Genomic DNA, 25,550 nt, shown 5'->3' with positions numbered 1-25,550 from the left:
CCATGGCACTTTGGACCTCAGCTCCACTCTACTCTCCTCCAAAGAGCTTTCTCTCTTTGCTCATCATCTCTTCCTTTGCACAGCATATTTCCTGGAAATTCCCTCATGGGAACTGGTCACCCTTGGCCCTCACTGGTTAACCTACCCCTCCTGCTGTTCCTACCACTGTGCAAGCTCTGTATGACACAGGCCAGGTGGGAGACAGGTCCACCCCTGCCATATTTCAAGCTCCAGTTATCCATTTTGTTATAGCAAACTATTCTCTCTCCTCTCTCTCTCTCTCTCTCTCTCTCTCTCTCTCTCTCTCTCTCTCTCTCTTTATGCAGCAAAGGAAATATTGGAAAGGCATTTTTAAGAACTGGCAAAGGGAAAGAAAGGTGAAGACGGCAAAGACAGTGGTCCTAATTCCAAGGACATCAGTATCTATGGTGGGCACTGAATGAATGTGTCAAGCACGAAGGAAGGCAGTTGTGGGAGCCTTGTTTTCAGAGTTGGGCAGGAAGTTCTGAATCCTGAGCATCCCACTCACCAGCAATGAAGATTCGTGGAAGGCATGTCAACTGGCTGGACTGCAGTGTCCACATAGATGGATGCTGTGCATTTATCCATCCCACCACCTTTTATCAAGTACCAAAGTCAGGTCTCTCCTAAGGACTAAGTGTATGAGGATACTTAACTCAGAGACCTAATAGTCACAAGTTCCCAATAGTCATTAAACCCAAAGACACCAATAGTTCAGTGATTCCCAAATTTTTCTTTAAGTGAAAATCTCCTAGAGAGTTTTCTAACCACCACCCCCTTGTCCTAGCCACACTCTGCACCAATTAAATGAGAAATACCTAATGATGGTAACTTGACATCCAAACGTATTAATGATCTTATGGGCAAAGTTTGGTACCCAAGGAACCAGCAGCAAATCCCCCCTAGGCAGATGTTACCTCTGCCTCTTCACCTCCTTTCTCCCTGAATGCTCCTTTCTCATCAATTCTAACCAGAGGCTAGGCAACCCTGGACATAATGGCAGGCATCATGGCTAATTAAGTTAACAACTAAAAGGATAATGTAGGTTTGTTTTGTTTTTAAAGACGCAATCTGCACTAACTCATTGATCCAGATAAATGTGTTTGGGTTTTCTCTATTCAGAAAACTTCAGGCCAAACTCTACCCTAGCTCCAGTCCTTGGGAGTTAATGCTGTGAAACTTTTTAATCACAAGCTTCTGGGTTTTTTTTTTCTCCCCAACACAGAGAGTCTTCAAGATATCTGCAGGTTTGCCTAGTGTACAGGTGAGTACTAGGAACCATTGTTAGATGACCCATCCTTTATCTTACCCAGGGAAACCTGAGTTGATAGGGACAAGAACTGAAAGTAGGCTATCAGTGCCCCAGTGGATAAGATCACCACACTCTCAGTCATCATTAGAAATAGCCAGATTTAGCTTCTTTCTATCCAGATGACAAAGACTTCAATTATTTCAAAGGGAAGTAAATAGTGGCATGTCCATGGGAAACAAGCAATAAATCTGTTTTCTCCCACCTGCACTGTCCCTGGTCCTCATAAGCAGGTTGCCAGTGCAGCACTTTAACTGACATCACACAAAAACAAATGGTTCTGAGCATGCTATCAGCATTGGGTGACCAGAGAAAATGGAGGCTGAGTATGCTGTCAGCATTGGGTGACCAAGGCCAAACATGGAAGCTGTCGGCATTGGGTGACCATGGGCAAACACAGTGGCATCTTTCTGTAGTGTGAACCAACCTGCAGAAGGATGGTGGTTTTATATTGACTTTTCATCAGGTTGTTGATGGATTCAAAGAGCCGTCTCATAGATTCTTCAAACTCCATCTGTTCTTTGCCTTCATATAGCCTGAAAGAAGACACATCTGGGTCATTCTCAAGCCAGCTGGCAAGAGATCTGAAGGTGTACATCAGCCACAACCTTCCTTTCCAATGTGGGAGATGAGGACTTGCAGGGAGAGCAAGGAGCTGATGGTGTAGCTGTCACGGAGAGGAGCCTCAGGTGCTCTGTGCTAACAGGCACCCACCTACCCCTCTTCCATCTTCTTCCTTTCACCTTGAATAACCACAAAGAAAGGAATGCTATCTGAGCTGTGGACCTTGGAGTTTCAAAGTCTCCTGGAAACCCCGAGGAAAAATATTTTCAAGTGTGCTGGCCCTTCCATTTAGCCACAACCTGCTAATCACTTGAACTCCCACAGCCAGTTGTGGGGTCATGGCCAGTGTGCTCCTGCCCCCTCAATTCAGAAGTACAATCATTACCTATTTCAAAACAGCATTCCTCTGATTATAGAGATCCTTTGTTATCATTATAAAAACTAATGTTAACATAACAGAAATGTATAATTTACAAAAGAGACCCTCATTCATTTAACCGAGATCAGCTACTATGTACACGGAGGCTTTTGTCCTTCCAAGGACTCAGGTCCTCACCTAATACAAACATGGGCTGCTGACTGGAAGGCACCCCCCTCACAGAATCTGAGCCTCTTCCCCCAGCCTTGCTCAGCCCACAGCTTCTCCAAACAGGCTTTTATCAGCAAGCATGAAATATCCACAGCCTAATCTGTGGCATCCAGTGTGAAGCGCACATAAGAGCACTCTTGTCCTCAGCTCAGATAGAGTACCTCTCCTGTCACAGCCCACATGTCAGGAACCAGCCTGAGCCTGTTCTGGGAAAGGTGCTTTCCTGAGATAAAGAACTGACACACTTAAACGGGTTTGTTTGCTTCCCTTCACCAACAGGCCAGCCAATCACAGCCACTTTACTACTGTAGCCACCATGGCCTCTGTGAAATCACGTGCCCCTCACCTTCTTCCTACCTTCCTCTGACTCTATCTCAGCATGGCCTCTCTGTCTCTCTCCTGCCTCTCTGGCTGTATGCATGTCTCTCTGCCTGTCTCTGTCCCTCTGTCTGCCTGTCTCTGTCCCTCTGTCTGCCTGTCTCTGTCCCTCTGTCTGCCTGTCTCTCCTGTCTCTCTCTCCTGTCTCTCTCTCCTGTCTCTCTCTCCTGTCTCTCCCTCCTGTCTCTCCCTCCTGTCTCTCCCTCCTGTCTCTCCCTCCTGTCTCTCCCTCCTGTCTCTCCCTCCTGTCTCTCCCTCCTGTCTCTCCCTCCTGTCTCTCCCTCCTGTCTCTCCCTCCTGTCTCTCCCTCCTGTCTCTCCCTCTGCTTCTCTCTGGCTCTCCATCTATCTGTCTCTCTTCCTCTCTGTCTGTCTGTCTGTCTCTCTATGGGTCTGTGTGTTATCTGTCACGGCCTCTGTCTCTATCCTCCCATCCCTTTCCTCCCCCTGCCCCTTTTCTTCTAAAGTCATCTCTCTCTTTAGTCCTTACCCCTCCCATCTCTCTTCGTCACTTCCCTACTGGCCCATTATTCTTTCCCCTCCCATAGATGCCTGGAAATCATCAATAAACTATATCACTGTGGCTCTTTCTGGTTTGTGGCACTCACCTTGTCCACTTCCTCCCAGCTCCATTAAACCTACTGATTGGCTGCCCAGTAGTTCTGCACAGATGTGTTCTCTCTCTAAGGCATCCTGCCCTGTATATTTATTTGGATGTGTGACTGAAGTGGTTTTGAGCAGACCCTGCTTCATGAACCCACCTGCTCCACTCACAAACATGGTTTCTAGCCACAGTTTTTCTGCTAGATGACCTGCCCATCCTCCCATAACTGAGGGGGGTCACATGGAAATTTTTTCCCCTGCCTGTGGGATTTGGCATTTTTATTTAAGAAGAAAACATTATAATGGGTTTTATTGGGTCTGGAGAGATGGCTTAGTAATTAAGAGTACTTGCTGCTCTTGCAGAGTACTTGGATTCAATTCTCAGCAACCCCAGCAAAATAAACAGACAAATAAGTAAATAAAAATAAAAAGTCTGTAACTTCAGTTCCAGGCAATCCATGCCTTCTCCTGACCCCTGGTGACTAACATACCTGCAGACAAAATACTCACACACATAAAATAAAACTATGTTTTTAAAGGGGCTTTGTTAATAACAGTAGGCTCTAGGGGAAAGTTCATGACTTCCCCTGAAGAGATCCTGGGGATCCAGAGTCCCAATTGCACTGCACCTCCTTAAATCTATTTGAGTTTGTAAGCTGCACAGCTGCCCATATGGTAAACCTCCTTCTTTGTGTAGACCAGTCCCTTTGCTTTTGTCTCAGCTTCTCTGTAGTCAGATTTTCACAGAGTACAGCCTTTTCTTGTAGCTCCTGGGTTTGGCTTCAAAGCCAAGAGCTCTTAGGGAATCTAGTAAGCTGTTAGTCCATAGCTCTAACTGGACAAATGAAGAGATGGGAGCCACAGTGGGGATGTGACTCAGAATCTCTGTCTTCTAAATAGTCTTTTATTGAAGTGGGAAGGACAAGAGGCTTACAAAGAAAACCTAGGACTTCCACCTGATCATTGCCTTTGTAGGACACTGAATTAGGTTTCTACCTGCAAGACATGCAATTTGCCCTAAGTCACAGGATGGACCCATAGCTTGAACCACAGCTCAGTGTTCTCTCCTATGCTCCAGAACTCTAAATGGGGAAGGCAGATAATGCTAATCCCACAAATCAAAGACTTGGGGTCTCTGCCTCAGGGGGAGTCCAATTGCTTCTTTTACATATGGCAAAGCTAAGTATCTATGTGCCACACTCAAGCCAGGAGTAGAAACAGGTGCTGTACCAGCCTGGCTTCCACAGAGTTTATAGAGTGATTCACATGAATTCAGTCAACAGCTGGGATGGGTGACCTTGCAGTGGTTGAGAAGAAAATGGGACTCTACTTCTTGGAAATGGCTTTATGATAGAGTCATGCTCCTCCATGTACTGCCCCCACTCCCTCCCAAAAATCCTGCTTCTCCAGAATCTTACTCCCCTTGTTAATAAATGAAAGATAATACTCATGCAGTTTCTTTTTCTTATTTTATTTATATGAGTGTTTTGCCTACATGTATATCTATGCACCTCTTGTGTTCCTGGTACCCATGGAGGTCAAGAGAGGTCAATAGGTCTCCTGAAACTGGAGTTACAGACTGTTGTGAGCCATCACATAGGTGTTGGGAATAAAACCTGGGTTGTCTGCAAAATCAGCCAGGACTCTTAATCACTGAGCCAAACCCACAGAAGTCATTGATTTTGAGGATCAAAAAAAAAAAAAAAAAAAAAAAAAAAAAAAAAAAAAGGCGAGTTTTGGATACTCAATATTTTAACTGTCTCTTAATAAGGGCTTAGTCAAACATCGGCAATCATTGTTGCTTGCTGAACACAAATGTGCTTGTGTTGGCAAGCTCTCTGTTGACTATAAATAAATAAATAGAATATTCCAAGTGCTTAGGGACTAAGGAGTTTTAGACTATGTGGAAGAGTTAACTGCATGAGAGTGAGGAAGACAGGCATATGGGCATTCCCTGGGAAGCCTGAAGAGAAAACTAAAGCCTCATCTAGCTGACATGCTTTACCATAGCCTTGAAGTCGAGGGCATGGTAGGTGGACTCTCTATATGATTTCTAGTCCTTGCACTGCATCTTGGCTTTGTGAAGGAAATATTTTTTTTCTGGCCTAGAACATTAGAAAGATGCTTCTGGAACCAGCTGAGTCTGCCAGGGAACAAATTATTGAAGGTCCCTGAGGCCCTGACCACAATGAAAAGTAGAGCAGCCTGTGAGCCCAGCCTTCCAGGTGTGCCAGCCTAGCCACAGCCGGCACAGCAGCTCCCAGGGCTTGTGTAACTAGCGCAGCATGCTGGGAGACACTACACAGCTGAGCACTCATTAAATGCAACAGGGCCCCATATGGTGTGCCCAGTGCCTGGCACCACCTCTTGGGCGGGAATGAAAAACACCTCAGCCTATACTCAAGAAGCCAAGTCCTGAACCGCAGCCCAGGGAAGGGGAACCTCAGCAAAGCAGCCTCTGTGTGGGAAAAGACCAAAGAAGAGGGTCCCTGTGGTCCCATATCTCACCACTTTTCGAAGCTCTGGCTAAACCATCTTTTTAGGCACCTCCCTGACAGTTTACATTCTCTCTGAGGGAATATGGATTCTCAGACAAGACTTCCTAGGTCCCCAACTCTGCTCTGTCACTTATGATGTGGTGACCTTGGCTCTGTTTTCTTAACTAGTGAAATACTGCTCCATAAGATTCTTCTAAAAATCAAACATAAATGATTTATACCCCTTGACCCAAGGTGGGATGAGGGAAAGGTGCTTCCAATTCAGAATGCTTGCAGGAGTTTCTGCGTGTAAGTAATGATCTAACTCTAGACGGGAAAGTCTTTCCCAACCCGTCTACACCTTATACACAAAGCTAGAGGTAATTTTATACACCACTTCAAACAATTCTGTGGAGAAAATGAAGTTTCTTGGTATGGAATTTCCCACTTATGGAGTTAGGTAGGCACAGAGAAAATTTTGGATTTTGGAGCACTTGAGATTCAGATGTTAGGATAAAGGACCCGCCCACCATGCTGTGCATATGAAACCACCAGCTGTCTCAGCATAGCCCACAGTTGGTCAGTATTGGCTATCATCACAACACCCCCAGCTTCTCTTCTCAGCTTCCTGTCCCTCCCTGAGCACATATCACATGCTGGGCACTGCACTGGAGGCTAACAGGAGGGGGGACTAACACAGGAAAGAGCCCTCCCATCAATCACTGACCACCTTTCACTGAGAAAATGACGATAGTGCTGTTGCTCAGTAGTCTCACAACTCAGGCATTATGCTGTGTCTCTCCTTCAGATTGGCTCATCTGACAAGGCCTGTCAGTATCTGCATCTCACCAGGGAGAAAGGAAAGGTTTAACGAGGTATGGCACTCAGAGAGCCTGAGCCCTGAATGGCACTGTCACCTTCTTGGTGACTCCTCTCTGCCTTCATGTCCACTCCTCCCCTCCTATGCTACCACCCACCACCATCTGACTGTCCCATGTCCTCTCCTTGGCAGTATCAGAAATGGACCCCAAAGTTTAGTTCTCTACCCAGTACCCTTCCTCTCTCTCACCCCATCACATTCTTGCTTTATTATTTTTCTTGGCAAGACACACACCTCATATTTCACAGGACTCTGGGGGAAAGATTAAATTGGTTGAAAGCTTTTTAAATGAAGAAAATCTATTTTAAATGATCTCATGATCTTCTACAGAGCCAGGTTAAGTTTCTCAAACAGTAAGATCCACTATACCATTTTGTTATCTGTCACACAAGGGCAGGATACTTTTGTGCCCCAAGGTAGACACCAGGCACTCAATGAATGCTGAAGCGAGGCCACTTCCTTACAGTGAGTCCTCCGTGTTGACTGATACACACACAATACACCATTCATTCCCAGCAACATAGCACCTAAGATGTCCCTGTCATGGAGCTTTGCTTTTCACGACTACTTGTGTGCCTGCTTTCTCCACTAGGATAGAATCCCCAGGACAGATACTAAAGCATTTTGTGTCACAAGATTCTCATCTCCAGCAACAGACCTCCTGGACCGTTAAGAGCAAGTTACAAACAAATGATAGGGCATAGAGTAAACCAATATTGCCCCCTTGATTGTGACTCTGCAGATAATGTCTTGGTAAGTGAGAATTGAGCTGCATTTTTCTCACTTTAAGAACAGCCCTCCAAGTTCTCAGGCATGGTCTGAAGAGTTCTCTTTGGCTACATATCCCCTTTACTAATAAATAACTACAGCTACAAGAAGTTGCTACTTACTAGGCCTTTCCTAGGTATGTTTTGGCTTTGATTGCTGTGATTCCCATAGCAACCCTATGATGCAGTTGTTATGACCAGTAAGTGAAAAGGGTGTAGAGGCTCAGCTACTTTCACTCAATAACAAATGATGCAGCCAGCACTGGTGCCTATGAGCGTCCCTGGCTCCACATTTCACCCCTTTATGCAGTATATAATGTCACCTCTAAGAAACAGAACCAGACAATGGACAGCATAGGAGCTAGAACAGATAGGAGCATAGGGGTACATCTTGTGCCCCAGGGATGGCTTTGGAGGGCTGATGGAAGCAGCTAGATAACTGGGTGTAGCCTTTTTCTAGTTGAGCTCTAAATACAAGGTAGTCTGGCTGTGCTCCTACATCGGAGCCCATCACTTGTTTTATTAGGACAGCATGTCCAGTGAGGAGCTTCTTGTTTCCAAAGATTGCTCTAGACCAGAGATAAGGGCTAGAGTGTACTTTCTCTCTCTCCCTCCCCTCTCTGTCTTTATTGCTTCACTTGACTTAAGAATAATTATATACAAACAACCTGTCTGGGTCTATCTGGAAATTATCCTTGCACTTAGCAATTCTTCTGATAGAACAAAACCCAATGTACTCTGCAGGCTTGTTTAACATCAGTGCAGCAGGGCAAGAAAGGTTTGTGAAAGTGAGGGTTCCTTTCCTCATCTACCTCCTTCCTGGAAGGTCATTGTCACCATGCCAACCTTCCCTAAGCACCAAGATGTATAGGCCTGAAATAAGATCTTGCTGGTTGAGATGTGGAATTTCGGTACAATGAGCTGGAAGTCTGATATCTTGCTTAATGGTAACCAGAGAAAATCTCAATTGAAGAGTGACATGCTTGAAATGTAAACAATTCTTCTGCCAGAAGAGAAGAAATAAAGCAGAGATCTCTAAGAAGGGGTGGGATGAATATGCTACAGTCAACAACAATGTGAGCTGTCAATCGTCCCTTCTAGCCAGAGCGACCCCGACACAGGCATTATTTCACTGAACAGCAGCCAACAGGCAGGGCTCGGACTGGTTCCTAGTGCCAGTCCTTTTGTCAAAGACAAAATTACTTGTGCTTAACTCCTTGCTTCTACAGAGGTGACAGTTAAAGAAAGATCCCCTCTTAGGGCAAAATGCAGAGAAGCATCCTAAAGAGTCTTTCTATAAGTCACCCCAGGGAAAAATGATTTGTGGACAGGAGGAAAGAAGACAAGCTCAACATGTGGAGGAATCCACTCTGAAAAAGGTCTAGATTGAATGCATAAAAATTAATGTAATCACTGAAGAAAAACTGCCTCAGGTGAAGAGCAAACAGCCTGAATAATAATACATTTTTTAAAAAGAAGCTAATATGGGGGGAAATGAAAGAAAAATAATCCATCCATAGCATTCCCTTTGCTTCTAAATTATGGCAACCCTGTGTGATAAATTAATAGTTAAGGAGGTAATAAGATGAGCAAAGCCTTGGAAGGAGCTGTAAGTCACAAGCAGACTATGACATGTGTCCTGTGCCATCCTTCATCCTACTGAGGGAAGCCACAGGCTTTATATCATTTGGCAGGAACCACTGAGTCACATAGTTCTACTCTTAAGTAAATTTCTCCATTAACATGAAAATGGTATTCCGGGCATTTTTACTCTGACATAATTAGAACTTGAATGTTTCCAAACAATGTTTCTAAAGTTAGAAATACATATACACTCTTTCATGCATCAAGACACTTAGAGAAAGAACTAGATTGCATCAGTGACTTCAAGGAGAAGCGAATCTCTGCCAGTGTCTTAGCTCATACTCTATGGACCAACTGGTGTAAACACGTGGGTGCCTTCCAGTATGACTTAAACTAGAAACCAATCTTGTCTTAGGATTTCTGTTGCTGGGATGAAACACCATGACCAAAAGCAACTTGGGGAGAAAAGGGTTTATTTCACTCACAGTTCCAGATCACAGGTCATCACGAAAGGCAATCAAGTTACTAAATCTAGTAAGACAGCAACTTGGAAGCAGGAGCTGATGCAGAGGCAATGGAGAAGTGTGGCTTACTGGCTTGCTCAGCCACCTTTCTTATAAAACCCAGGACCATGAGCCTTGGGGTGGCACCACCCACAATGAACAGGTCCTCTGCATCAATCACTAATCAAGAAAATGCCCTATAGGCTTACTTACAGCTGGAGATTATAGAGGAGACATTTTCTCAGTTGAGGTTCCCTCCTCTCAGATGGTTCTACTTGTGTCAAATTGACATAAAACCCAGCCAGGACAGATATATGAAGTTGGAGATTTACCTCTTTAAAAAAGGGATAAGTGACAACTGTCCCATAATGCAGTGACACTAATTTTTAAGTAAGAGAAAGCCACTTTCACAGGGAAAGCCATTCTTTTTTTGGGGTGAATGTATCTTTCCCTCTAGCTCCTTTCTGCAGCCTTCCTCTTCTACAGTCTCCCCTGATTTTCTCATCTCACTGGGGACTCATGACTGGTGCTGGATGTAACGCAAAGTCACACAACTAGAGACAGATCCCCCCGGCTGCTCACGGGGTGGAGAATCTGATCTTCCTCCTGCCTCCCAGTTCCTAGCATTGACTGCGGCTAGACAGACAATTACCCAAGAAATGTCAAGTTATTATTGCTCTAAGCTGTGGTCATGCCTCAAGCATGTGAACCTTGTACTTTGAGTCCTGGCTTCCTGAGAGGGATAATTAACCTCAGCCTTCCTGCTCTGTTCCACTGAGAGCCCTGGCATTTGGTGTGTGTGTGGTTAAAAACAATTCTTTAACATTTTCCCTAATACCTTAGATCATAAAAAATACCTGGGCATTTAAAACTTGAGGACATCCAAGGAAAATCAAGTTCAAAAGAACTACGGTTTGAATCACTGGAGACCTTAACTTCAATAGCGGCAAGACTGAAGGCCAGGGAGCTGCCAGCAGAGGGGAACTCAGCTGAAAGTACAATGGTCTGAATTTCAGGGACTGAGTTATAGACTGACACCAGCATTGGTAGAATCTGTGACCTTCGGTACGTTATTCAACTGAGCCCTAGTTCTAGTTCCTCCATCATTTGGGATTCATAATCTCTCTCTTCCCCCCCCCTCTCTCCCCACCTCTCTTGCTCTTCCTGTCCCTCTACCCCTCCCTCTTGCCCTCTCCCCCTCCTCTTGCTCTGTCTTCCCTGCTACTGCTGAGGAATGAATCTAGGACCTTGCATACATTCATACAAGCATATATGCTTTACTGCTCAGGTACAGTCAAAGCCCCAAATCTCAGGATACTCCTTCTGGCTTTATTCTCCTCTTGTACCATCCTCCATGTCATTTCACCCTGCAGCACACACTCAGCACTGAGGCCATAATTTGGATTACACTTGTCCATAAAAATATCCAGGTTCATGGCAAGACTACCTACCACACACCTCCCCTTGGTTGACATGCACCGACAAGATTTTCTGCTCAGTGACTTCCCTACTTAACTAAAAAGTTCATTAACACTGAGTGTGAGCTTACCCAACTCCTGGTGGCATTCCATGGTGACCTGCTCAGTCAACAAACATCAGTGCTTGATTGCTAATGCTGACTAAGCTGTTAGTCCCAGACAGATAGTGTAAACCTATTTGAAATGGAAACTTGTGCTATCAGTTCAGGTGCTTAAAACAGGAACAGAGTCTTGCAGGCTAATGTGCATGGAACAGGCACGCACTGTGTCATTGCTAGGTTTTTGGAAGAAGAAATGCTAAGCTAAAGCCTTAGAAGCTGTCAGCTCTAAAAGCAGTTCTAAAACTCCCAAGAAACACCCATTCACTGAACTGCAGCTTGTCTGTATTTCCAGACCTTGCTATCTCCTGTGCATTAGTAACAGACCAGGCATTCTACCTGCCCAGCAGATGCCTGAGGAAGCCAGGTGAGGGATGGCAAAGCCCAGGCTCAGGAAAGCTGATCCTGGAATGCACAGAGCAGATAAAGGCTGTAGTGTAAGACAGGGAAAAGTCTTCAATGTCATATCTGTCTGTAGACTTTTAGAGCTTAGGGGAAGCCAAGGTCTAAAATTTACTGTAAATGGGGAGGCAACAGATTTTATGTAAAATCGAATCACAGTAGAAAATACTGATAGAGGAAGATACCGATAGGCTTTACAGTCCAGGGCAGCATTTTTGTCATTGGACCTTGCTGACTCAGCAATATATCCCTGGCTTGAAACCAAATGAGGACTGCAACTGGGTTATCTCAGAGAGAAAGCCATAAGGGAAGGGGAAAAAAGCTGAGAAACAGTTGGCCCTGAGTCCTTGGAGGAGGGCAGCTGTTACAGTATTTAAGCTGGTGAGCTTTCACAAGATAATCATTCAACTGTAGAGTTGCAACAGTCACTGCGTACCAGTCATTACACAGTCACAGTGCACAATTATACACAGCCATGATGCTCCAGGCATTATGCAACTGTCACCATGTACCATTCACTATACACAGCTGCTACATGCCAGTCACTGTGCACAGTCACTACACACAGTCATGACACAGAGTCACCATTCACCTGTCATGTAACAATCATAATGTAACAGTCACTTTACATGATTAATGTTTCTATTGCCAAGTTCAGTCACTCTTCACTACACAATCACTCTGCACAGTTACTCTGCACAGTCTCTATGCAGTCACAACACACCAGTCACTTTGCACTGTCACTGTGCTAACCATGTAGGATGGAAAATAAAAATCAGCAACCAAGCAAGTCACACAACCATTATGACATGCACTGCACAGATGAGTCAGACATCCATCAGGAAGATTTGGCCAGGCCAAAAAGACATAACACTTAGCTTATGGTGATACAGGAAAACAAAATAAGGGGGGGGGAACCCATGAAGAGGAGAAAGAACACAGGCATATCAATTTCATAGACCCTCAGCAGGAGGAACTGGGTGAATCAAAGGGATGGAGGGCAAGCCAGGCCAGGGCAGAGGGATAAGCCCGGGGATCAGGTATAAACAAGCTGCAGGGGCTGCTTGGGACTCCCAGGCCCCTAGCTCTCATCATTCAAAGAGTAATGTGAAGAAACTAACTCTAGGAGTTGGGGTACAGCAGCCTCACCCCTCCACCTAAATTCTCGCTGCCTGCAGTTTCAATCACTATAACTCTGGGGAGATGTTGGGAAAGAGAAGGAAAAGGGGGACATATTCACATCACCTCCTTTGCAGTATATTGTTTCAGTTGCTGTGTGCTAGTACTGGCTATTGGGTTTTGTTTGTTTGTTTGTTGTTTTTTTAATTTATTACTATGCTAGTTTATAAGTTAAAGTACACCATAGGTTTGTACAGGAAAAATAAAATGTCTATAGCCTCGCACATTCTTCAGGTTTCTACAAGGCCCTACTAACTAGGGTCTTAGATTGCATCCCCTATGGATAGGGAAGGCAGCAGCCCTTGATCTAACTTGAACTTGGAAAAGATCCCTCTGGCTACAACACAGCATGAAGTTTGAAGAGCTCTACCACTGACTGCTTGGTGAACAAAATACCCCAGGAAGACTTGAAAACACAAACTACTGCCAAATATGGATTTGACATTGAATCACAAGGCCAGCCTGGAGAAATGACTCAGCAATTCAGAGCACCAGCTGTTCATCCAGAGGACCTGGGTTCTATTCCCAGCACCCACATGGAAGCTCACAACCATTTGTAATTCCAGCCCCACCAAGCTCAACTCTCTCTTCATGCCTCACCTACACAGGCCTGGTCATGCATGTAGCACACTTACATACATGCAGGCAAAAATAAGTACATCTCTTTTAAAATTTGAATCACAAAGTTGTCAAGAAAACAAGGAATCCACAATGAACACCTCAAAGCAAAGCAAAATAATAAACCCAGCCTTGTCATGAAGGATTCTGCCAAACCCTAATGTCTTTGCATAGAACTGATAGCTACTGGGGAATATGAACAGCATTGGGGGTCCTTGGACCTGTTTATTGGAGACTGCCATGGTTTGATAGGAAGTATCCCCCTCCACTCACCCCCAAAAGCCTTGTGTTTTGAAGGCTTGGACCCCAGCTAGGGAATACATATCATTGAGAATCAATGGAGTCATGAGGGCTTTGACATAATCTCCTGGATTAATCCATCAATTGACTCATGATTTGATAGCATTATTGGGAGGTGGTAGAAACTTGGAAGGGGGGAGTGAGTGGGAGAAAGTAGGCCCCTAGGGGTGTGTCTGTGAAGGCTATATTATCTTGGGCTTGCCCCCCTTCTGCCAACTCCTCCCCAGCCACCATGCAGTGTAAAGTAAGAAGTCTCCTCTGACATACATCTCTGCTCCACTATGTTCCTCCTCATCACAGACTCTAGATCAAAGAAGTAGCTGGTCATTAACCAAAATGATTGAAACCATGAGCCAAAAGGAATAATTTCTTCTTTAAGTGGCTTGTGTCAGATATTTTGTCAAGGACAAATAGCTGGCTAACACAGAGACTCTACCTATAGCAATTCCTCCAGTATGTAACAACTTCTCTGTAAAGAAGATGAGAACAACGTGCATTGCACTGAAGGGAACACTAAGGAAGTTACCAGTCCTTGGCTCTCAGTAAGGAGAAGGAAAACACATCTCTGCTGAGAATTCTTAATCACAAGCTAGTCTTCTCCTGGGCCCTGTGTTTATGTTGTCCAAATTCATGCTCTTTGCTGTGTCCACAAGCAGAACATTTGGTTAAAGAGGTCTCTGGTTAGAAATGCATTTAGGTAGCTGTGCCTGAATGATAGATGAGAAGTCTGATTTCCTTAGAACATAATACTGAAGCCATGAGAATATACACAGACACACAGTGCACACTGAAACCATGCACACACACACACACACACACACACACACACACCACAGTCTGAAACAATGCATACATACACAGACACACAGCATACACTGAAGCAATGCATCTACACACAGACACACAGACACGCACAGCACAATTTTAAGTTATATGTATATACAGACACACACATAGCACAGCATACTTTCATGCATATATACACAAACAGCACACTCTGAAGTCATGTGTGTACACACAGACAGACAGACACACACACACACAACATATTCTGAAGCAATATATATACACAGGTAGAGAGAGACAGGACACTCAAGTCTACTGCTAAGTAAACTAAATAAAACTTAACTTCAAGAAATATGGCTGGGCTCTTCAACAAATAGCTCTGGGGAAAGTGGGTACCCACATAAGGATGCAAGCAGATCCTTCCTTCACCTAGCACAAAATCAATGAAAAATAGATCAAGGACCTTACTATAAACCTGGAAGTCTGAAACTGCTAGGAGAAAACACTTCAAGACAGACACTGCTAGAGCTTTCTGAAAAGCACACAGTAGTATAAACAAAGCAAAAAGGAGAAACTAGGTTTACAACCATTGTCAGGCAGGCACTGTGTGTGCATCTGCAGCCACAGCTTCCAGGAGGATGGAGCAGAAAAAGTGCTGTGAATTCCAAGCCATTGAGATACACAGCAAGACCTTGTCTCAAAAGAGCAGAAAATAAGAACAAAAGTAAACACCTAAGCAATTATCAAGAATGAATCTCAAAACCCAAGAAGGTAAGGAATATAAATTTATGAGGACTCAGGAGGCAGGTAGATCTCTCTGAGTCCAAGGCCAGACTACAGAGTGCTCTACAGAGTGAATTCCAGGATAGGCAGAGCTACACAGAGAAACCCTGTCTCAAAACAACAACAACAACAACAAAAAAGAGTTTGTGAAACCTAGAGAATGTGAGTGAGATACATTATACTTGTAGACATAAGATGGTACATGGGGAAGAGAACATATTTTAAAAGATAAAAAAGGGGATCTTTTGTAACTATAGAGCCAGCACACAAAACCCAAGATCTGAGAAGACTTGCTTCCAGCAGGACAAGAAAATTCCTTCATATAGACATGCTATTGAAACTGCAGAACACTGCAGACAAGGCAGAGAGCTAAAACGGCATCAGAAACAAAAGTTTCTGCTTAAAAGACACTTGAGGCATAATGCAACATGATAAAGTTAGCCTTAACAACAGACAGCGATCAACAAACCAAAAGACAGCCAAGTCTATCTACAAAAGCTTTCTTTCACACCTTCAAATAAGGGCTGGAGAGATGACTCAGCCGTTAAAGGCTAGGCTCATAACCAAAACACCTTCAAATAAAATCAGTCAAGGAGTGATTCTAAACTATTTCCTTCACAAATAGGAAAACAAGTATCAAAAGCCACAAGAGGTGTGAAGAACTTCTTTGAAATGACTATTAAAAGCATAAAACTTACATCCTTCATTATTTTTAGAGATTTATTTATTTTTACTTTATGTGCATGAGCGGTTTGCCTACATGTATGCCTGTGTTGGTGGAAACCCAATGAGGGCATCAGCCCCTGGACCTGAAGTTACATGCAGTTGTAAGCTGCAGTGTGGGTGCTGGGAATGGAACCCAGGTCAGGGACAGTGCTCTTAATTGACTCACCTCTCTTGTCCCTCTCCTTGATCATTTTTAGGTATTGCACTGGTCCATGTTTACCAGTACTATAATACTGGTAAAGATTTATTGGTAAAAACATTTTTAAAAATGCCAAATACTTAAAGTGGTAATAGTATTTTATTTTGCAGATACTTTGTAAAGGTCAAATTAAAATGCTTCATAATAATAGCATAATATTTAAGAGAGAAGTGAGTTTTCCAAAACCCCTTTATTATTCAGGAAGAGTGTAAAAGATATTAGCTTTGAACTTTATTAAGTTAAATATGTATGATACAATACCTAGGCAGCCATTAAAACTCAAATGTAAAGTATAACTCTCAAAGTAATAAAAAGGAAGAAGAAAAAGAAAAAATTGGAAACAACCCAAAAGGAAGAAGGACAAAAATCAGGGGGAAAAAATGAACAGTTAAGATGGTTGAAATAAATCTAAACCATCACAATAAAATCTATTAGCCCTTCACAGTGAACATCATCATTAAATTACTAATAGCTCATAATTCCTTAAGTTCATAATAGACAGAGAAAGTACAGAGTGTACACTATTTCTGTTCGGTGCTGACCTAAAATCCTAGCTAGGGCTACAGGACAGGGAGAAAAACATAATTCGGACTGGAATGAGAAATGAGCCTCTCCATATTTGAGATGCAATAGCTATCTATTGAAGAAGCCCAAAAATCTCTGAAGAGAATTGGCCATATGAGGGGAAGATTGGATGCTGCAGGACACTGTTCCTGCTGTGCCATGGGAAGGAAGGGAGGGAGCTGGAATAAAGATGGCAAGACATGGTAGATTTACAAGACTTAAAGGAGACAAGCTTTCAGATTCCATTGTGGATCAGGCATGGAGTGTTTGCAGCCACAGGGTCTTCTGTTCTGCCTCCTATTGCATGCTGGGTTGTGGGTTTATGAGAGTGGACACATTGTAAGTCTAGTTCTAAATATAACTTTGACTTTCTGCTAAAGGAGAGACACAGAGGGAGAGAGACAGAGAATACATGGATCTGGAACTTGGGTCTCTGCAGAGAGGTGACAGCTGAAGTGATGGGTTTGGGTGCCCCAAACAATGGGACTTGTCCAAGCATTTTGGGCCTCCAAATAGGGAACATCAGGGCTGTCTGTGGAACAGGAAGACTAAGAAAATAAGTAATAGTACTCTAGCCTGGATAAGATGGTAGGACTGACACTTCCTCTGTGAGGCAGAGAAGAAAACAGAATAAGAAAGAACAAAAACAAAAAACAAAACTAGATTCTACCCCAACATGAAGAAAAAAGAAGAGCTTTGGAGTTCCACATTGGGAGGACAGGTGCCAGAGAAGAGGTGGAAAGAAGATATGGATGCTGAGAACAAGCCTCACAACCATAGCTGCATAGCTCCTGGAAAGCAGAAGGAAGAAGATGCTGCTTCCACAAGGTGAGAGTCCCTGTCCAGTACTCAGGTGTCTGGGCCATGAGGTACTCAGAACAGCCTAGGAACACTGGCTGTGGTGGGGGAGCTCTAGATTCTTCTCTTAAAGGTCTTCTAATGCCTCACAGCTCTTAAGTAAGGCATAGACAAGGCACTTGGGAAAGACCTCAGCATGGTGAGTATCCCAGCACCTTTGGACAGAGCTAGCTTCCTAAGGCAGATCACAACGATGGTGGGTCAATCTTAGTTCCCAAGCCTGTGAGCCCCAGGCCAACACTTACCAACCATGAGGGTCTAGTGCTTATCCTTGGGGTGTCCTCAGCATCCCCACAACCTGCCCTGCACCCTTGTCTGGGCTTCAGTGCACCTGTTTTCCTCTACAAAATAGAAGACTAATCAGACACTCAATCTGGTCTAGAGAAGGCACTCAGCAAACAGCCACTTAGTAGCCAGCTGGGAGTGGGACCTCATGTTTGTTTAGTATTCAAGCAAGTGCTGATTGATCATGATTGATTGATTGATTGATTGATTGATTGATTGATTGAATGAATGAATGAAATCCCCATGTCTCTGCTTAAGCTGCATTAGCAAAATACATCTATGAGATGCAAGAGAAGTTTAGAAACCTGAAGCATATTACACAGATGAGCCTCATAAGATTAGAGTTTTTCTTCTGTCCTGAAGATAGAATAAATAATTGAATAATATATTATTCTTGTTGAGGAAACAAATGTTCCTTCAGGCAGTGGGCCTACCTCTGGTGCATTTGAAGTTTATGTAGCCATCCTTCCACAGCTCCCCAACCCTGACAACCATGTTAGCTTGCAGACCCTTACCCCTCTGGCACACTAGATCTTTCTTACCCGAAATCTCATATTTAGTTGTGAGAAATTTGCAAATACATTTGCTAAACAGCCATATTATTCAACAGATAGCCCTCTCACCTGAGTCATTCTCTGAGAAACTGTGAGCCTTGACATTTGACAGAAACAGCTATTTTTTGCTCTCGGGCAAGGATTCATCTAGCTAGCTCACAGATTTCTAATGAGGAGTTAACAAAAAGAGAAAACTGCCCACTGCTTCATCCTAGAAGAAGAAACATTGCATGTCCTCCATGGCTTTTTCTTAACTGTCTACCTCAGATAGTCTTGTTCTACAAATTTAAGCCATTTAAAGGGACAATGGAAGCAGACAAGACCAGTGTCTTATACTTGATGTGAGCAGAATATGAAAGTTTGCACAGCCTCTGAAGGCCACAATTTGAGAAGTGTGCCTAGGATCGTAGCCCAGCACAAGACAATCCAAATGTTGGCAGCTCACATGCGGATGATGGGAAGTCAATTGTACTTTGAGCCCACATCTCTTGGCTTTCCCCTGTGGCCTCTAGACTGCATGTTAGAAAAGATGTTACTGTGGCTCAAATGTGGTTTGTAAGTGTCCCACCCACAGGGTTCCTAAATTGGGAGTTTGGTCATCAGTGTGGTGAAAGGCAGTGTGAAACCTCCAAGAGGTAGCATCTAGCAGAAGTTTTTAGGTCAACTGTGCCTTTAGAAGGGATAGGTAGTTGTCATATGACTCAATTTTCAAAAAAAAAAAAGGGGGGTACTTTTGAAAGGACAGGCTTGGCCACTCCCCAGCTGTCTAATTTTCAGTCTGGTTATATAATCCCTCCACCCTTGAATCACTCCTGCCATGTGATACAGCCCTCAATAAAGCCTCACCAGAGATGAGCTAATGCAGGCACCACCCCAAACTGGGAGTTCTCCTGCATGTTTGTGATAGTAAGAGAACAGGAGTTCAAAAAATGCTAAGCTCTAGGAAAGGCTCAGGTCTTTATTGGAGTTCCTACCCACTTCCATGCACCATGACCTCATTTCTGTCCATGCACCATGACCTCACATCCATGCACCATGACCTCACTTCTGTCCTTGCACCATGAACTCACATCCATGCACCATGATCTCACATCCATGCACACTGAGCTCATATCCATGCACCATAACCTCGTTTCCATGTATCACAACCTCACTTCCATGCACCATAACCTTGCTTCCATGCACCATGACCTCACATCCATGCACCATGACCTCACTTCTGTCCATGCACCATGACCTCACATCCATGCACCATGAGCTCATATCCATGCAGCATAACCTCACTTCCATGTACCATGACCTCACTTCCATGCACCATAACCTCTGACCTCACTGCACTCTGACCTCACTGCAGCAGTCATCAATGTTGATTGATGCTCCTCACTTCACTCCCTCTACTAGCTCCAGGAAAACTGGTCCTTCCTGCTTCTTCTCCCGAGTCCCTGACCTTGCTTACCTGTAACTCTTCTGTTCTGTTGCCCTTCCCTTTCAATGTGCTAATTTCCTGAATCACACCCTCAATTTTATTGCATCCTTTAGTTTGTGTTACAGCTTCAAAGGCGGTCACAGATGGATTTGCACAAAAACACTATTTCCATTCTCCATTTTCCTGAGATCTAAATCTCTGCAGTACATACCTTAGCAAGCTATGCAAGAAACACTTTGAACTTTACATACCCCAAATGCACACATTCTTATTACAGCATACTAATCCCCTGCATTCAACATGCTTGGAATCACTGGGCGAGGAGTGTCTTTTTGTATGTTAATGAAATGACTAGTGACTGGGACTTCTAGTAGCTTCCAGATGCAAGGTAAAATTATTGGGTTGGGATCTTGGGCCTTCTGCTTCAGTATTCAAGCAGATGAGAGATGCCTAAGATTAAATCACTCACTAACACCCCATGGTTTAATGTACATGTCCATGAAATGAAACCTCCAGGAGCTCCCAAAGGGAAAACTGGACCACTGAACATGTGGAGATTCCCAGAAGGTAGCTGTCTGAAGGGTATATGTGTGGCAGCAATATCTTATTATGAAAATATCTTTTACTTACTAGAATACTAAACTTCTGCTGGAGTTCACAGAAAATTAATAACACTTGTTGAGGTCACCTCTGATTTCAAACTGCTTTGGTGCTGTGTTCAGCCTGTTTGTTTGACCTGCTTTTAAGAGAACAATGTAACAAGCAACCTGACTTGCCTTGGGTTTCACATGTAATCAGCTTCTGCAACCTAAACTAATGCAGAGTTTAATCTTGAATTTTATACTCTTCCATGTCCCTGACCCAGAGAGCAATGCCTGTGTGTATGTACCTGTCCCATCATAATCATTTTCTGAAAACAGCATGCAAGTTAAAGGTGGACTTACAAAGCAAACGTCTACCATAATGTTGACAGTTACGTGGATATAAGTTGAAAAGTCTGATTGTCACATTATATTTGCTTTTCTGGGTACTTCTGGGTTAGAGTCAGTATGTTAACATTTCCTACAAAACTCTGTTAAAGATGTAAGCAATGCTTTCTGTGCTGCTTAATAAATACAGAACAGAAGCTCTTTGCTAGGGACTCATACATAGTGACAAGCAGATATCAGGCAGTATAGATAGACACACCATAGACAGATTACAGACAAGCCAGAAACAGTGAACTGCAGAAAACAGGAGAGAAGTGGAGAACTCAAATCTGGGCCCACTTCTGGTCAAATTAGGCCAAGGGGAAGTGCTTTGATTTCTTTCTTTAATGGGATACCAGATGTATTTTGGTGACTCTGGGGTTATCTTTAAAGGGTTTAATGGACATATATATGCAAGTTGCACACTGCCTTGTCAGTGTACTCTTTACCCAGTATACACTGGTGTCGCAATGGCCTATGCAATTAGTAAATGTAAGTGTTCCCTTAGTTCTGTAAAACACTCAAACATGTTGTTTAGTCTGATAGGGATGTGAGAACCATAATTTATAGATTTGTAGCTGGTCAGTCATAAGCTCAGCTAAAACACCCCTGACTTGAGCTGGGCCCAGCATCTGAAGTGAGGGCAGCCTCAGGGACTGAGCCCCTGACTTGTGGAGTCTAACACTACCTCCAGGTACTGAATTGAATTGATGGACTCCTCATGCTAGTCCCTCAACCACTACTTCTTTTACTCACAAGCTCTCTGTATTAGGCAGCTACTGCTTACTATAACAAATATCTGGCATAATCAACTTAGAAAGTGAAAGGGTTCATTTTGGTTCATAGTTGAAGACCACCCCATATCTGGAGAACAAAAGATTCCCTAGTATCACATAATCCTCTCCTTAGGGCACTTCTCCACTAGTCTAAGCCCCACCTCTTAAAGGGTCCTACCACTTTCCAAAAGCACCACAGGCTGGAAACCAAGTATCCAACACTTGGTCCTGCAGGGGACATTACCCAAATCCTATGGCATCCTTCCTCACACTCCTGATATTCATATACAAGAGAATATACAAGTGACTAGGGTCTCTCCCATTAACATCTAGCTGGTTGGCCTAGAGCCATGTTCTATACCTTTCTAGACTCTATGTCCTCTTCAGTATAACAAATACAATGCAGATAGCTTGCAAATTTCTTATATCAGTTGGTGTAGAGTCAAAAACAGAGAAAACACTTAACAGATGATGGCTTCTAGGAGGAACAGGAGTAATCAGGGTTTTTATGACATAGGTGTACCAGGAAGGTAGGATTGTCTTTTCTCCCATTAGCTGCCTTCTTAAACACTTTCCAGTGTTTAAAATATACCCCATGAAAAGATTCACTGATGTTTTCCACATGGGGGCATTGTCGCAAGTATCTATGGTTGTCCTTTATCACTGGTCCTTGCTGATCCCTGTCAAGAAGGACTTGATGGCTGGTGGCATGTTTATTGTACCTGATGTATCACCACAACTTACTAATTTCACCACTTTAGCAAAGTGCCTAGCCTGTAAAACATACTCAACAAATGTTTACCAATATTTCCAAAATAAAGGAGAAAGGAACTGTTTAAAAGTCTACGCACGTGCACCATTTATCCTAACAGCAACTTACTCAACAGTTGACAGAGTGCTTCCACGTATGTTCCTGAGAAACAGGCTGTTAGCTCTCCCTCAGCAGCTCAGCAACTCACAAAACAGATAATGAATTAAAGAGATGTAACTGTTAGACAATATCCCTTTGATGACACTTTTCTCTTCCATCTTGATATGATGCCAAGTTAATGTTATCATAAAATAATCCCATTTAACTGCAATTGTGCAGTTTACAGAGCCATTACTGTCATCAAAAAGTGAAATTATATTCAAACCCGAGAACAGAGGCTTACATAGGAATAAATGGCATTAACATGCAAACAAATTACATGAGGGAGAAATAGGAATAGTGGTGTGACAGGCATTCCAGCTTGTGCTCAGCATAAACAGATAATTGCATTTTAATATTTATTCATACATGAACAATGAAAACAAATCACACTGGCAAGTTAAACTCATATTTGTTTAAGAAGACAGAGGTTTATGTGTTCCCTTTGAGTATAGACTGCACTGGGCATGCCTGGGCTTTGTTCATACAACCTAACTGCCCAGTACATCCATGACATGGAGGCCAACTACTGTGAATAATCTCATGGCAGAAATCTCAGCTTCAGGAGGTTTAAGTAGAGGCCAGGGAGGCAAGATATGGGTAGAGTAAATCAAGATACAAAATGAAAATGCCAGGGAAGCTCTGAGAAGTGGTACCTGGGTGCAGCTTGGTGATATTGAAAGTATCCAGAGAAAGGGCAAGAGTGTTCAGTTCGGGATGAGATGAGCTAGACCAGAGGTCCTGACGGGAGCTAAGCCCCATGCTCCTATAGCCCATATTAATGAAAGGCAGCAATGTGCTCCACCATAGCAGTCTTCCTAGGTAAGCTATAGGGAGGAGGCTTACACTTCAGATGTTGTGGCTCCCATAAGAATATATAGTGTGTTTCTCTTCAGAAGAAGCTGCTCCGTGGAAGCTTTTCTTTATTCATCCCTTGGGAATGAGGATAAAGTCATGGCTGCCTGCAGAGTTTTATCAGTAGCAAGACTGGCTTTCCAAACCCTCATGTTCTTTACTGATTTCTTATTCAGCAATGAAGAGGAATGACATTATGTCACTTGCAAGGAAAAAAAGGCTGCAACTGGAGATGGCCATGTTAAGTGAAATACACCAGGCTTAGAAAGACAAATATCAATGGTTTTCTCTCATATGCAAAATCTAGAATTACACTACAAATGCATATGCACATGCATGCACACTTGTGAAAGCACAGGGAAACTATAGGGGGAAGGAGTCTAAAGAGAGGGATGAGCGAGAAACAACATAGGGTAATTGGGGGAGGAGAAAAATACCTTATGTTTTTTCTCATATATATATAGAATTTAGATTATACACAATATAGGTATATAACATATATAACCAAATTAGGATTTCTATTGCCCTAATAAAACACCATGACCAAAAGCAATTTGGGGAACAATGAGTTTATTTCATTTTAGTTTTCAGGTCATACTCCTGAAAGACCTAAAAAGTAATGTTAATGATGGACTAACCTGGAAACCAATATCTGTTCCTTGGAATTTGCTAGCTTCCTCTCACAAGGCCCCGAGATAAGAAGAATTCATACTGCCCCTCCTTTCCTGTGAGTCAACAGGTGGTAAATAGGGTCAAGAGATAGCTGTAACTCTGGTTTGCCCAGACAAGATTAATTAGCACACCTGAGACCCTAAGGTCTGCTGACCCTAATAGCAGACCATCCTGCCTCCAAGGGTCACATACTCAATGGACAGAGGGTCCCACCCCCTCCCTAAGCTTGTGGGTTTGCCTTTAAAAACACCTGGGCCCAGGGGAGGGGGCTTCTCTCTAGCCTGTGTGCTGGAGGAGCCCGTTTGCGCAAACGTTTCCTGTTCATTAAAGCCTCTTGCGTTTTGCAGCAACTGAACTGGACATTGAGTTCTTGGGGTATCAACCGAACCTGGAAGACTCCTCATTCTGAGGGTCTTACACTCCATTACTGAGGGAAGTCAAGTGCAGGAATTCAGGGAAGAAACCTGGAGACAGGAACTGAAGCAGAGACCATGGTGTAATGAGGTTATTGACTTGTTCTTCATGGCTTGCTCAGCCTACTTTCTTATGACACCCAATACTATACTGTTGATAATGTCTAGGTCCTCCCATATCAATCATCAATTCAGAAAAATGCCCACAGGCCAGTCTGAAGGGGGCATTTTATCATTTGAGGTTCCTGCCTCCCAAATGACTTTGGTTTGCATAAAGTTGACAAGAAATGAGACAACACACTATATGTGTGTATAACATGAGAGCATAAGGGGGCTATTGAGGGAAGAGGGTAACCAATGGGACATGGTAGTAAAGGCAGATAAGAGCAAGATTCAATGATACATGTATGAAAACATCATAATAAATGCCATCATAATATGCATTAATTAAAAAAATAAAAGAAAGAAAAGATGTTCAGTCAAAGGTGGCAAAGAGGTTATCGAATTAGCAAACACCCAGGGAGGGATACAAAGACCTTGAGCCAGGATCACATTCTTAGTGAAGTTCAGTGTGGTGCTTGGGTATAACAGCTGCAGTCCTACACTGTTTTTGCAAATCCGGATGGACTTGATGTATGATGTGCTTCACAGATAAGAATGGCCATACATCCTTGCTGTACAACACCTGTGATGTAAGTGTCCCTCATCCTACAGCTATTAATGCAGCCTGAACAGTAAGTAACCCTGGATGGTGGGTACTGTTGTTGTGCAGTAACATTTGAAGGAACTGGGCTGTCTGCAGATTAAATAATTTTTTCTGAAGGCCATAAATACCTGTACATGGCAATGGTGGAATCCATAGTCAGAATTCAAACTCAAGCAACAGGGCTCTGAAGAGGGGGAGGGACTTGTGGAGAGCAGGTAGATCTAGGACAATGGGCCTGCATGAAGGAGGGGATGCAAGAATGCAGGGTGTACAGAAGACAAGGTCAAAGGAAACATTGGCGCAGGCATCACGAGGGCCCA

At 43.4% G+C, this 25,550-nt stretch overlaps 1 protein-coding gene across 1 annotated transcript in view; it reads right to left on the bottom strand.

The window, feature by feature from the left end:
• Dock2 (dedicator of cytokinesis 2) overlaps positions 1-25,550 on the bottom strand; it is a 391,208-nt gene that overhangs the window by 277,448 nt on the left and 88,210 nt on the right. The window contains exon 23 of the mRNA XM_051180962.1: positions 1,758-1,866. Within this exon, the coding sequence (XP_051036919.1) occupies positions 1,758-1,866 (109 nt within the window). The remainder of the gene's footprint in view (positions 1-1,757; positions 1,867-25,550) is intronic.

This window comes from Phodopus roborovskii, unplaced genomic scaffold (assembly GCF_943737965.1).
Source record: "Phodopus roborovskii unplaced genomic scaffold, PHOROB, whole genome shotgun sequence".
In the NCBI taxonomy this organism is placed as follows: domain Eukaryota; kingdom Metazoa; phylum Chordata; class Mammalia; order Rodentia; family Cricetidae; genus Phodopus; species Phodopus roborovskii.
The sequence above is the reverse complement of the archived record's forward strand: the minus strand, read 5'-3'. Positions and strand labels throughout refer to the sequence as shown.